General features: G+C 43.5%; 1 protein-coding gene across 1 annotated transcript in view; it reads right to left on the minus strand.

Annotated features, from left to right (window-relative positions):
- endou (endonuclease, polyU-specific) overlaps positions 1 to 7,396 on the minus strand; it is a 37,635-nt gene extending 30,239 nt beyond the window's left edge. The window contains exon 1 of the mRNA XM_069894448.1: positions 7,219 to 7,396. Coding sequence (XP_069750549.1) covers positions 7,219 to 7,333 — 115 coding nt within the window. The 5' untranslated portion in view covers positions 7,334 to 7,396. The remainder of the gene's footprint in view (positions 1 to 7,218) is intronic.
- Positions 7,397 to 13,098: the final 5,702 nt, after the last annotated feature.

Here is a 13,098-nt window from a genome sequence, read left to right on the forward strand (position 1 = left end):
CCCCCCCAGTTAATCTGCGCAGGCTCTCAGGACACATCCTATGGCCACGTGGGCCAGTTGCTCTCTGTGGGCTCACCTGAAGTCCCCAGAGACCATGGAGGTGACATCATTTCCTGTTGTTGATGTGGACGTCCCCTTCCGTTTGAAATCATTGGGGAATGTTACGTTGTTCCATCCTGTACTGCCCACCTTTGGTTTGTACTCAGCGATACCACCATCACTGAGTGTCTATGATGCTCTGACGGGGCTCAAGCTTGGTGTGGCACTGTCTCTCAGCATCTCTGGTGGCCTTGTGGAGATGGTGCTTGGAGTTCCTGTATTGGGATGGATCTCCTGACCTGAATCGCTCTCACTTGGCCTTCAGTAATGAGTGAGCTTCCCAATTTATCCATGGCTCCCGATTGGTGACTATGTTCATGGTCTTCTTGATCACACAGTCTTCTACACACTTAGCGATGAAATCAGTGATAGCAGCGGTGTATCGGAGGACAAGCTTTTCCACACACAGGGTGGTAGGTTTATGCAATGAGGTGTCAGAGGAGGCAGGAACAATCACAGCATTTTACATGATTTTAGACAGGTTCATAGAAAGTAAAGGATAGGGGGATGTGGTAAATGGGATTTAGTGTAGATGGGCATTGCCTGTAAAGATAATTTATTATTCCACAATGTCTGGAAACATGATGACAGAATTGACTGGATCTTGTGTGGCAAATTCTATCGATGCTGATTGAGGAGATGTTATCCAATCTGATTCTCACTTCCAGCTTTTGGTGTCAGGCCTTCAGAGCTCAGTTCTTCAAACCCACATCCAAGTGCTTTAGGTGTGGCTAATTGTCTGCCTCTATCCCTCTTTTGACCCTGACCACTTTTTGGGTGATCAAACGAAGTCACTTCATCTTTTCCAAAGAAAACAACTCTAGCTTACCATTCACTGGCTACCTTCTATCTCCTCTTTCAGTCCAAAAGAAGGGTCTCGATCCAAAACCTTGACTTCCTGCTGGAAGAAGTCAGTGGGTCAAACAGCATCAGTGGGAGAAAAAGAGTTGACAATTCGGGCTGAAGTGCTTCACTGAGACTAGGGACGTGCCAAAGAGAATCCAGTGTGAAGCAAGCAGGGTGGAATGTGTGGGATAGGGACACCTTGGGGCGGGGGGGGGGGGTGAATTGGTGAACCAGGTAGAGGTGCGAGATGATGGACAGAGGTAGTGGATTGGCAGATGCTAGACTAAAAGAGGGAGAGGCAAGAAAACCAAATGGGCCAGGTGGAAGACGATGCTTCACACAAGGTGGAGTAGGTGATTAGGGGACAAAGGGTGTCTCTCCACCCTGTACGACTCATCCTTCTCCACCTGATCCCTTTTATTCTTCTTTCCTAGAAGGGGCCATAGGAAGGCCTTGGCGAGCAAAATTAAGGAAAACCTCAACGCATTCTACAAGAACAAGAGAATGAGTCATTTGAGGTTGGGTCCTATCAGAGGTAATAGTAGAAATGTGTGCATGGAGTCTGAGGAAATTGTGGAGGTCCTTAATGAATACTTTGCTTCAGTATTCACCAGAGAAAAGGACTTTAACTATTGTGAGGATGACTTAAAGCAGTCTGAAAGGCTTGAGTGTGTTGACATTAAGAAAGAGGATGTGTTGGAGCTTTTGAAAAGCATGAAGATAGATCATTGGCCAGGACCGATGAGATTTACCCAAGGCTACTGTGGGAATTGAAGGAGGGGATAGCCTTGCTCCTGGCTATGATCTTCATATTGTCATTGAGGACAGAAAAAGTACCGGAAGATTGGAGAATTGCAAATATTGTTCCTTTGCTCATGAAAGGAGTAGCAATAACCCAGGAAATTATAGTCCAGTGAGTCTTACTTCTGTGGTGGGCAAGCTGTGGGAGATGATCTTGAGTGACAGGATTTACAAGCATTTGGGGAGGCATAATCTGATTAGGGATAGTCAACATGGTGTCATCAGGGGAAGGTCATGTCTCACAAACATGGCTAAATTATTTGAGGGTGTAACAAAGCACATTGACGAAGGTAGAGCAGTGGATGTGGTGTATCTGGATTTTATCAAGTTCCAGGGGTGCAGTGCTGCAGGAGCTCATCGCACCGTTCCAACATCTCACCAGGCCGCTTTGGAACCACTACAGAAGTATTCTGGCATGTCGCAGCGTAAGCAACAAAGGAGCACCCCCTCCCCCCACCGTTCCCGGCACCCCCCCTCCTTGCTCTTGACAGCACTCCCCTGTACCCGGCACACCCCCTGTACTCAGCAACTCCCCACCCACCCCTCCAGTTCTTAAATCTCGACAAACATGATTCTTTCATGACTGGTCATTCTATTTCGTACACCTACAGGTCACTGTAAATTGTACAATGCCAAATACAAAATGGCGGCCACTATTGCTAGGTCTCGCTAGTCCTCCTTGTTGCCATTTTGACGAGTTCCGGCACCTAAACATTTACCACTGCACCCCATGCATTTGGAGATCCAGATTAACCTGTCCAGGGAAGGCAGAGAGTGGACGTAGATGGTTCGTATTCTACGTGGAGGTCGGTGACCAGCGGTGTTCTGCATTGATCTTTTCTAGGACCTCCTCTTCTTTGTGAGTTGTGGGAAGTTGAAGGGTGAGTTGGTAAGTTTGCGGATGACGCAAAGGTTGGTGGTGTTGTAGATAGTCCGAAAGGTTACCAGAGGTTGCAGAAGGCCATTGATAGGATGCAGACCTGGCCTGAGCGTGACAGATGGCGTTTAAACCAGGAACATGTGAAATAGTTAATTTTGGTGGTCAGATTTGAAGGCAGAATACCATCTCAATAGGAGGACTCTGAGCAGTATGGACAAACTGGGAAATCTGGCTCCATGTCCATAGGACGCCTAAAGCTGCTGCACAAGTTGCTAGTGTTGTATGGTGTGTTGGCCTTCATTTACTGTGGGAAAGAGTACAAGAGCCATGAGGTCATGTTATAGCCATACAGGACTTTAATTAAACCCCTCTTGGGATATTGTGTTCAGTTCTGGTCACCTCACCACAGGAAGGATGTGGATGTTATAGAGAGAGTGCAGATGAAATTTACAAGGATGTTGCCTGAATTGGAGAGCATGCCTGATGAGGACAGGTTGAGTGATTTTGAGCCTTTTCTTCTTGGAGGGACAGAAGATGAGTGGTGACCTGATGGAGGTGTACTAGGTGATGAGGGGCATTGATAGGGTGGACGGCCAAAGGCTTTTTCCCCAGGGCTGAAAGGGCTAACACCAGGGGGCATAGCTTTAAGATGCTTGGGAGTAAGTACAGGGAGATGGAAGAGGTAGGTTTGAGTGGTGTGGCATGGAATGCACTGTGGCAACAGTGATGGAGCCAGGTATAATGGGATCTTTTAAGGGTCGATCAGATTAGTACATGGAACTGAGAAAAATGGAGGGTTATGAGGTAGGGAAATTCTAGGCAGTTGTTAGTGTAGATTATTAGGCTGTCACAATACTGTGAGCTGAAGGGACTGTACTGTGCTGTCGAGTTCTGTGTTCTTTGTTATCCTCTTGTGATAGTATGGGTTACTATCACCAATGTATATATTTGTATATATTTACATATAGTAATAGTGATTGGCTGAGAGCCGTAGCCACGCCTACTGGCAGGTCATAAAGGGCTGCTCCTTACCAGACCCAGGTCAGTCTGGACTGGTCGACGTCGATGTACTACGCTCCAGTCTTTTTTTAATAAAAGCCTCGGTTTGAGTCAACAAGTCTGAGTTATTTGACGCGCTACACCTCTCTCTCCCTTTGTCTGGCATCTGCCAAACCTGTCAACGTTCACCTCTCCCGTGCTCCTCCCCTACCTCTGTGCTCTACAAGATCTTCTCCTCTACACTTCCAGTTTCGATGAAGGGTTTCAACTTCAAAGGGGAAATTTTGAGAGGGCAGGGTTTACATGTACCTTTCAGGATTAAAGGCAAAGTTAACAGGCATAGGGAACCTTGGTTTTCAAGTGATATTAGCAATCTGGTAGAGAGGAAGCCAGAGGTGTATAGCAGGCATAGGCAACAGGAGCAAATGAGGTACTAGAATAGTAGAGAAAATGTAAGAAAATACTTAAGAAGGAAATCAGGAAGGCAAAAAGAAGCCATGAGGTTGCTTTGGCAGATAAAGTGAAGGTAAACCCAAAGGGGTTCTACAGGAATGTTTAGAGTAAAAGGATAGGAAGGGACAAAATTTATCCCCTAGAAGATAAGAGTGGTCATCCATGTGTGGAGCCTCACAAGATGGGGGAGATCTTAAACAGTTTTTATTTTGCATCAATATTTACTCAGGAAACTGACTTAGTGTATAAGGAAGAAAGGGAAATAAGCAGTAGTGGCTTGGAACATATACAGATTAAAGAGGAGGAAATGCTTGCTGCCTTACAGTGAATAAGGGCAGATAAATTCCTTGGGTCTGACGGATTATTCCCTCGGACCTTGAGGGAGACAAGTGTAGAAATTGCAGGGGGCCTGGCAGAAATATTTAAAATGTTGTGAGGTGTTGGAGGATTGGAGGGTAGCTCATATTGTCCTGTTGTTTAAAAACGGCTCCAAAAGTAAACCAGGAAATTACAGGCTGGTGAGCCTGACATCAGTAGTGGGTAAATTATTGTAGGGTGTTCTGAAAGATCGGATATACAAGCATTTGGACAGCCAAAGGCTGATTAAGGATAGTGAGCAAGGCTATGTGCGTGGCAGGTCGTGTTTAATACATTTTAGAGTTTTTGAAGAGGTTATCAAGAAAGTAGATGAAGGAAAGGCTGTAGATGTTGTCTACATGGACTTTAATAAGGCCTTTGACAAGGTTAGTTCAGAAAAGGCACTTTCAGGTGGCATTTCAGGTGGAAGGTGCATTCTTAGTGTAGAATGCACCTGAAAAAGCCTAAAGTTTAGGCACTAGGTTTCCACGGAGAGGTTGTAAACTGGATTCAAAATTGGCTGAATGGGAGAAGACGGAGGGTGGTAGTGGATGATTGGCTCTCAGACTGGAGGCCTGTGATTAGTGGTTTGCCTCAGGGATCGGTGATGGGACCATTGTTGTTTGTTGTCTATATCAATGATCTGAATGATAATGTGGGAAATTGGGTCAGCAAGTTTGCTGATGACACTAAGATTGGGGGTTTTGTGGACATCAAGGAAGGCTTTCAAAGCTTGCAAAGGGATTTGGACCAATTGGAAAAATGGGCCAGAAGATGGTAGATGGAATTTAATGCAGTAAAGTGTGAGGTGTTGCATTTTGGAAGGACAAACCAAGGTAGGACATAGATAGTAAATGGTAGGGAACTGAGGAGTGTGAAGGAACAAAGGGATCTGGGAATACAGATAATTGTTACCTGAAAATGGTGTCACAGGTAGACAGGGTTGTAAATAAAGCTTTTGGCATCTTGGCCTTCATAAATCAAAGTACAGGAGTTGGGATGTTATGGTGAGATTGTATAAAACATTAGTGAGCCCAAATTTGGAGCATTATTTGTAGTTCTGGTCGCAAAATTACAGGAAGGATATCAATAAGATCAAAAGAGTTCAGAGAAGATTTATTAGGATGTTGCCAGGTCTTTAGGAGTTGAGTTACAGGGAAAGATTAAATTAGGATTTTATTCCTTGGAGTGTGGAAAAATGAGGGGAGATTTGATAGTTTACAAGATTATGAGGGGAATAGACAGAGTAAATGTGAGTAGGTTCTTTCCGCTTAGATTGGGAGAGATAAATATGAGAGGACAAGGCTTTAGGGTGAAAGGGGAAGGTTTAGGGGGAACTTCTTCACTCAGAGAGTAGTGGGAGTTTGGAACGAGATGTAGTAAATGTGGGATCATTCTTAAGAATAAATTGGATAGTTACATGGATGGGAGAGGTCTAGAGAGTAATGGACTGGTTGCAGGTCAGTGGGATGGGAGGAATGATGTTTTGGCACAGACTAGAAGGGCAAAATGACCTGTTTTCTGGGCTGAAGTTTTCTATGGTTCTAAAATGTCAACCATTCTTTTTTTCCTACTGCTGGTGTTTGACCTGCCGAGTTCCACCAGCCGACTGTGTTTAGCTCCAGTTTCCAGTATCTGCAGTCTCCTGTGTGTCTCCAAAATCTTGACTGCTCGTTTCCCTCCCCAGATGCTGCTTCATCCTCTCACCCCTCCAGCAGCTTGCTTTTACATAAACTCTGGCTTATCTAATCCATTACGTGGAACGTCAAGGACAGAAAACATTGATACCACTTGGCAATAGGCTGCCAAACAGTAGTATTAATACAGGGCATTGTGTACTTTAGGAAATCAGAATGTGTGTACCAACAGTTGTACAATAATTGTGGGAGACTGATAAAACATGGAATGGAACAGCACTGGAACTGGCCCTTCAGCCCACAATGTCTATGCTGAACATGATGCCCATAATGAATTGGAGTTAAACAAGAAAGTCTTTTGTAAATGCTGGGGTCTAGTGCAGCACACAAAATCACTGGAGAAGCTCAGCAAGCCACGCAGCATCCATGGGAAGTAAAAGCCAATCAATAGTTTAGATCCAAACGTGACAAGGCTGATGACACTCATATGTGCACACAAAGGTTTTTAGCACCTTTAAAGGGAACCAACAGGAGGTCCAAATTTCACCGTTGTTTTCATTACCAGACATAGATTTAGCTCCATATCTTCCAAATTCTTTACATATTTTATTTTTTAAATGTTAGACATATAGCACAGTAACAGGCCATTTCAGCCCACGAGTCTGTGCTGCCCAATTTACACCCAATTAACCTACACCCCTGGTATGTTTCGAATGGTGGGAGGAAACCAGAGCCCCCGGGGAAAACCCATGCAGACACAGGAAGAACATACAAACTCCCCATAGACAGCAGCAGATTTGAACCCTGATTCTGATATCTGGCGCTGTAAAGACATTGCACTATCCACTACGTCAACTGTGCCTTGGAAAGAATTCTCTTGATTTGCTCATTCTGTGTCTCTTTTTAAAAAATCAGGAACCCTGCACACTTGGTCAACCAGCCCTGCTGCTTTACTTGACTGATAACTAACTGCATCACATGATGCTATGTGATCAAGTCCGCCTTTAGCCGCTATCTCGTTCTGCCACCTACCTGCGTTCCTGATAGGAGATATCGATGAAGTTAGAAAGAGGAGATCCCATCTCTCAGGAAACTAGAAAGGAATAAGAATCAATGGTAATTTTGAGCAGAAGAGAGAGCACTCACTGCCGTTGATACTCCCTGCAGTGGCTGAATACAGGAGCAGAGAGAGGATCAGGAGGTGTGCCATTATGATGAGCTTGTTCTGTCCTGAGAATGGGCCCCGGTCCTTTGGCATCATGTACAAATGCACAGATCCGACCAATCAGACTTGTATAGATCCTGAGATTCACACAAACCCCGCCTACTCTGAAGAAGAAATAAATGTGATCAGCAGTGTCAACATTTGCATTTCAGTAAATTTATGAGTTAGATAAGGCTTCTGAGAGAAAGTGACTGAACCAAATATTAATATTTACTGATAAAGGCAGAGATAGGCTGGGAATTAATCTGTGCTTTACACCTGGACTCAGGGCATAATCAGGTTCTAAAGTTTGGGGGATGGAGCACATAAAAAAGGTGCCACGTCAGGTACCAAATAATTATTGACAGCCCTATGTTTTTGAGTGCTGGAAAGAAAAAGCTTAATTCCACAAATGATAAGGCAAAATTGTAATTAATTTCACAAATGCGTAATTTGAGAACAGCCAGGAAAAGAGACTAATGTTGGCAGGGGAAAATAAACTCAACTACAAGAGAACTACAAGCACAAATATCTAAGTTTATCCAGCTCCAAAATGTTATTCCTTCCATTTTACCGGTTACAATTAGTTTCTGATTTCCAGGTACTCACTCTTTACGCGGGTTGCATAGGTTTTCCTCACACCATTTTCTGCACTCTACAATTCTAGGTCATTTCATCTATAACTGCATAACCACAAGGCTGGTGGTGATGAAGGGGCTGTGGGCTTACATTTCGCTTTGCAATAGAGATTTAAACAAAACCCTCCCATATGGCAGGAAATGACAACCTCTTAACTACAATTCCCAGCATCTCCTTTTTTTCCATACGCAGGCGTGACCAACCAAAGACCTGCCATGGTAGTAATGGAGGGAAAGGGGAGATGTGACCTCTAATGGTTTAGTGAAGAGTGACTGGAACTGGGACTATGCTGCCCGGCAATGAAAGCAGCCAGCTTGGCAAGTGCTGGAAGAGTCCCACTCTGCCAGTGTGAAGCGTTTGGAGCAGTGGTTCTCAACCTTTTTCTTTTCACTCACATACCATTTTAAGTAATCCCTATGCCATCGGTATTCTGTGATTAGAAGGGATTGCTTAAGGTGATATGTGGGTGGAAAGAAAAAGTTTGAAGACCATTGTTTTAATTGTACCTAATTGATTCGTTATGTGCACAGTTTCATAACTCCAAAGGAAATGGCAAATGACAATATTTCTCAAGCAAAATATTTCAGTAACAATTGGGTCTAGAGCAGTGGTTCTCAACCTTCCCTTCCCACTCACATGCCGCCTTAAGCAATCCCTTACTAATCACAGAGCACTGATGTATAGGAATACTTAAAGTGGGATGTGAGTGGAAAGAAAAAGGTTGAGAACCACTGGTTTAGCATAATGGGTAGTTGATCACTGTCGATTCCACCTCAATACAGATATCCCCCATTTTTTGAAAGTTCACTTTACGGCACTTCGCCTTTACAAAAGACCTACATTAGAAACGGTTTTCGCTAAGTGAAATAAATCCAAAAAGGATTTCCCTTTTACTAAAAAAGTTAAAAGGCAAAAATAGTGTTCAGTGTTTGTTTTGCAGTGAGCTGCTCTCGAGGCAGCATGCACCCCGAGCAGCGAGAGTGGTGCCGCCAGGTGAGACTACACTGTGTACATTATTTCTACTTTATATAAGCTGTGTATTTATCATATTCCTGCCTTTAATTTTTGGTAGTGTTATTTTAGCTGTTATTTGGTATGATTTTGTGGGTTATTTTTGGGTCTTGTAAATTAATGAGAATCACTTTGCTTTACATGTTTTCAACTTATGAAAGATTTCTTAGGAATGCTCTACGTTCGGATAGCGGGGGAAACCTGTAGTGAGGCCATTTCCATGGAAACTTCGAACATCCCCGGCCTGCTGATCTGTCAATTACAACTAGGGGCGGGTGACCACCAGGTCAATGGGAAGGCAGAAACCATGATCAACTACCCATTATTCTCTCTCATGATCTGCTCTTAGTTCCAATTTCCAGCAATACCCTGGTTCTGTATTTATTGCTTAAGTTCTGTATTTATTGCATAGATCACCTCTAATGGCTTATGATCTGTGATGAGTTCAAATTCAATGCCGTATAAATATGCATGGAACCTCTCACAGGCCCATACAAGTCCGAGTGCTTCTTTCTCTGTCTGAGAGTATCTTCTGTCCACATCAGATAACGATCTGCTGGCATAGGCAATGATTCTTGGTCCTCCATCATGCATCTGGACCAACACGGCTCCTAAACCAACTGGGCTGGCATCCACTATGACTTTGGTTGATGCCGCCGGATCGTAATATCCAAGAGTTTTTGCATCTGTCAGGCTTTGCTTCAGCGCTGTGAACGCTTTCTCCTGCTCAGATCCAAAATGAAATGGTACACCTTTCCTGGTTAGTTTCCTTAGTGGTTCTGCCACTGTAGCGAAATTAGGAATGAACTTTGCACAAAAATTGACCAATCCCAGGAAACTCCTCACCTCTGTTGCGTTCTGAGGTGCACGTGTCTCTGCAATAGCTTTCACCTTGGCCTCTGCAGGGTTTAGTCCTTTCCGTGTAAGTCTATGTCCCATGAAGTCCATTTCTGATACACCGAACTGGCACTTCTTTCCATTCACGGTAAGGCCTGCCTCCTGTAGTCTAGATAGTACACGCCTCAACCGTTTGTCATGCTCTTCCTTCGTTGGTGCATGGACTATGATGTCGTCAGAAATGTTGGCAACTCCAGGAATGCCTTGAATCACTCGATGGATTTCATACTGGTAGATCTCTGAAGCTGCATTAATTCCAAATGATAGTCTCTTGTAACGATACAATCCACAGTGAGTCACAAATGTAGTTACATCTCGGGAACCTGGATCCAGCTCTAATTGATGATAGCCCCATTTCAGATCAATTTTTGAGAATATCTTGCTGGTAGTTAGTTCTTGAAGTATTTCCTCCACTGTTGGTATAGGGTGTCGTTCTCGAACTATAGCTTCATTGGCCATTCTCATGTCAACACATAGTCTTATGTCACCCTTTGGTTTGGGCACAATCACTACGGGACTGACCCATTGTGTCGAATGTTCCACAGGTTCAATAATGTCTTGTTCGATCAATTCTTTAATTTTGGCTTCGACTTTCCCTCGAAGTCCAAACGGAGTTCGGCGCATTGGTTGTGCCTTGGGTTTGACCGTTTCATCTACCGCTAGCTTCAATTGTCGACCTTTCAGCTTTCCTACTCCTTGGAAGACTGCGGGGAATTCTTGCTTCATATCCTCGTATGACTGAATTGAATTGACACAAGCTCCAGTATGAAGCATTGCCAGGTCTCGCGCTGTGCTTCTACTCAGCAATGGTTCTCCCCTCTCTTCTATGACCATAAACTCTGCTTCGGTGTACTTATCTCCAGCTTCAACAGTTGCAGTAAAACATCCAATGGTCTGCAATGGCTTGGTTGCTGTGTATGGATATAGTTTCTTGGAACACTTCTTTGAGGTACAGATGATCTTTTTCCTTTTCAACTTCTCCCATAAATGTAGATCAATCACATTACTGTCACTGCCTGAGTCTACAATGACCTGCACTGTCACTCCACCAATGATCACTGGGACCTTCTCATGATGTACTTCATTCAACGTAAGTTGGTAACAACTCTGTCCCTCCTGGGTATCATCATCGTCACCGTCTATCTGGTGAATGGTATCTTTCTTTCCAGGATACTTTCCTTTCCCCCCAGGCTTTGCCTTTGGAAGTTGTACTCTTCCTCTTCTGGTCTGCATTGGACTTGCTTTTGCACTTCTTTGCAAAGTGGTCCTTACCTCCACACTTTCTGCAAACTTTGCCTTTGGCCGGGCAATATGGGTCTTTTCCAAAGTGACCTCGGTTTCCACATCGATAACACTCCACGTCCTGTGTCGGCGTATATCTTGGCTGATTATGGCGATGTGAGAGCCTCTTAATTTGCTGCCTTGAGTTGTCTTTCAGGGTCATCGTATGAAATTGCCCTTCAACAGCCTCTAATGCAGCAGCAATGGTTAAAGCATCGGTGAGTTCCAACTCACTCCCTCTTTCCAGTAGACGTCTTCTGAGTTTATCTGATTTGCAGTGCTGTACGACTTGATCCAGTAATTGGTTGTCCAAATCAGCTGGCATGTAATTGCATCCAACAGCTAGCTGGCGTAGTCTCGTCACGTACTGAGCAATTGTCTGGCCATCTTCTTGTCTCGTTCTCCGAAACAAATGGCGTTGAAATGTAGCATTCGGTGTCACTACATAGTGTGCATTTAATGCATCTACCGCTTTCTGGTACTCATCCTTTCTTCCAGTATTCAAAAGTGTCTTAAATGTTTCCCGAACTGAGGGTCCTGCAGTGAAAAGAAGTAACGCCCTCCTCTGTGCTTTTTGTTCATCTGTACCGGTATCTAGAAATAGGCCACGACTGTCGGCGTAGGATTCAAATTCTTCCAGCCATGCCTTCCACTTCACACTTACAGTACTTGCATCACCCGTTGGGTCAAAATGAGCAATTCTACTATGTGTTAGAAAGTCACTGTCTGCACCAGCCATGAGGAAATATTCCAGCCCCAAAAATACTGAGACAAAGAGAAAATTCTTATCACCTTGAAGTTGTCTGTAAACCTCTGTAATCTTGTTTAGTCTTTAATTTTCTTCAAGCTTCTTTCATCCTCGTCGCCAATGTCACATTTGTGGCCCGAAATGTGAAGTTAATAAAACATTAAACACAAGTTTTATCAGGTAAACTTCTCCGTTGTCTTTATTCTCCCGTTTCCTTTGTTCTCTTGCTTGTGTTCTTATCTCTCTTTCTCATACCACGTGACTTCCGGTACATCTCATACATATTCATTATCATGGCAATCCCCACTTCGAATGATCTTTGAGGAAATCCTACATTTCCTTTCCATGGAATTTCTTTCTGTTGTTGTTCCACAGTGCTTTCAGTTTCTCTTTTTCTCTGTTCAAACTCTCAGCCTCAGAGAATTTTTCTGGAACTGCCTATTTCCACATTGATTTCAATTAAAAAAAAAACCAATAAATAACTGCGTGCGTGTGCGGTCGAGCTGGCAGACGCATGCATGAAAGCTGGCCCCATTTGCCGTGCCGGAGAACATGGTGGCACATGCACGGTTGGCCTGGTCCCGGCAGCAAGTTGTTGGTGCCCGGGCCAGCGCATGCTCAAAAGAGCTCATGTGGGTGGGAGTTTAATTATAGGTTTCCCCTGCATGAGTAATCAGTTGGGGATCTGAGGAGGGTGAGATAGGTGATCGTTTAATAAATTTGAACATAGCTGAAGATAGTTGAACCATGTTTAAGCAACATTTAAAACACGTCAAACGGTATTAAAAGAAGTTAAGTACCGTTGAACATCATTAAAGATTGTTAAGGATTGTTAAGCAATGTTAACTTATACACAAATATTTTGTATTAAGAATCAATCACATAGAATGTTACATAAAGACTGCATAAGCATTAAACAAGATGGTTACAAGTTTGGTGTGTTAAAAATAAAGGATTTAAGTACAATAAAAATGAGGTTCGACTTTTATCACACAAGGGAACTAAAAAGTTTAAAAAATTGTTGAAAAGGTACCACATTTTAAAAAATTTTTAAAAAATTTTTCACACTATGAACCATATTGACCAAAATACACATAAACATTTCCTCTTGAAATGACAGTGTCATTTTCTCCCCTTTTTCCCCCTTCTCTTCCCTCCCTCCTTCCCACCCCCTCTCCACCCACTCAACGTTCAACATATACGATACATTAAACCCATTAAACAATGTCATCACACAATGAAAATA

The sequence above is a fragment of the Narcine bancroftii genome, chromosome 8 (assembly GCF_036971445.1).
Source record: "Narcine bancroftii isolate sNarBan1 chromosome 8, sNarBan1.hap1, whole genome shotgun sequence".
NCBI classification, from domain to species: Eukaryota; Metazoa; Chordata; class Chondrichthyes; order Torpediniformes; family Narcinidae; genus Narcine; species Narcine bancroftii.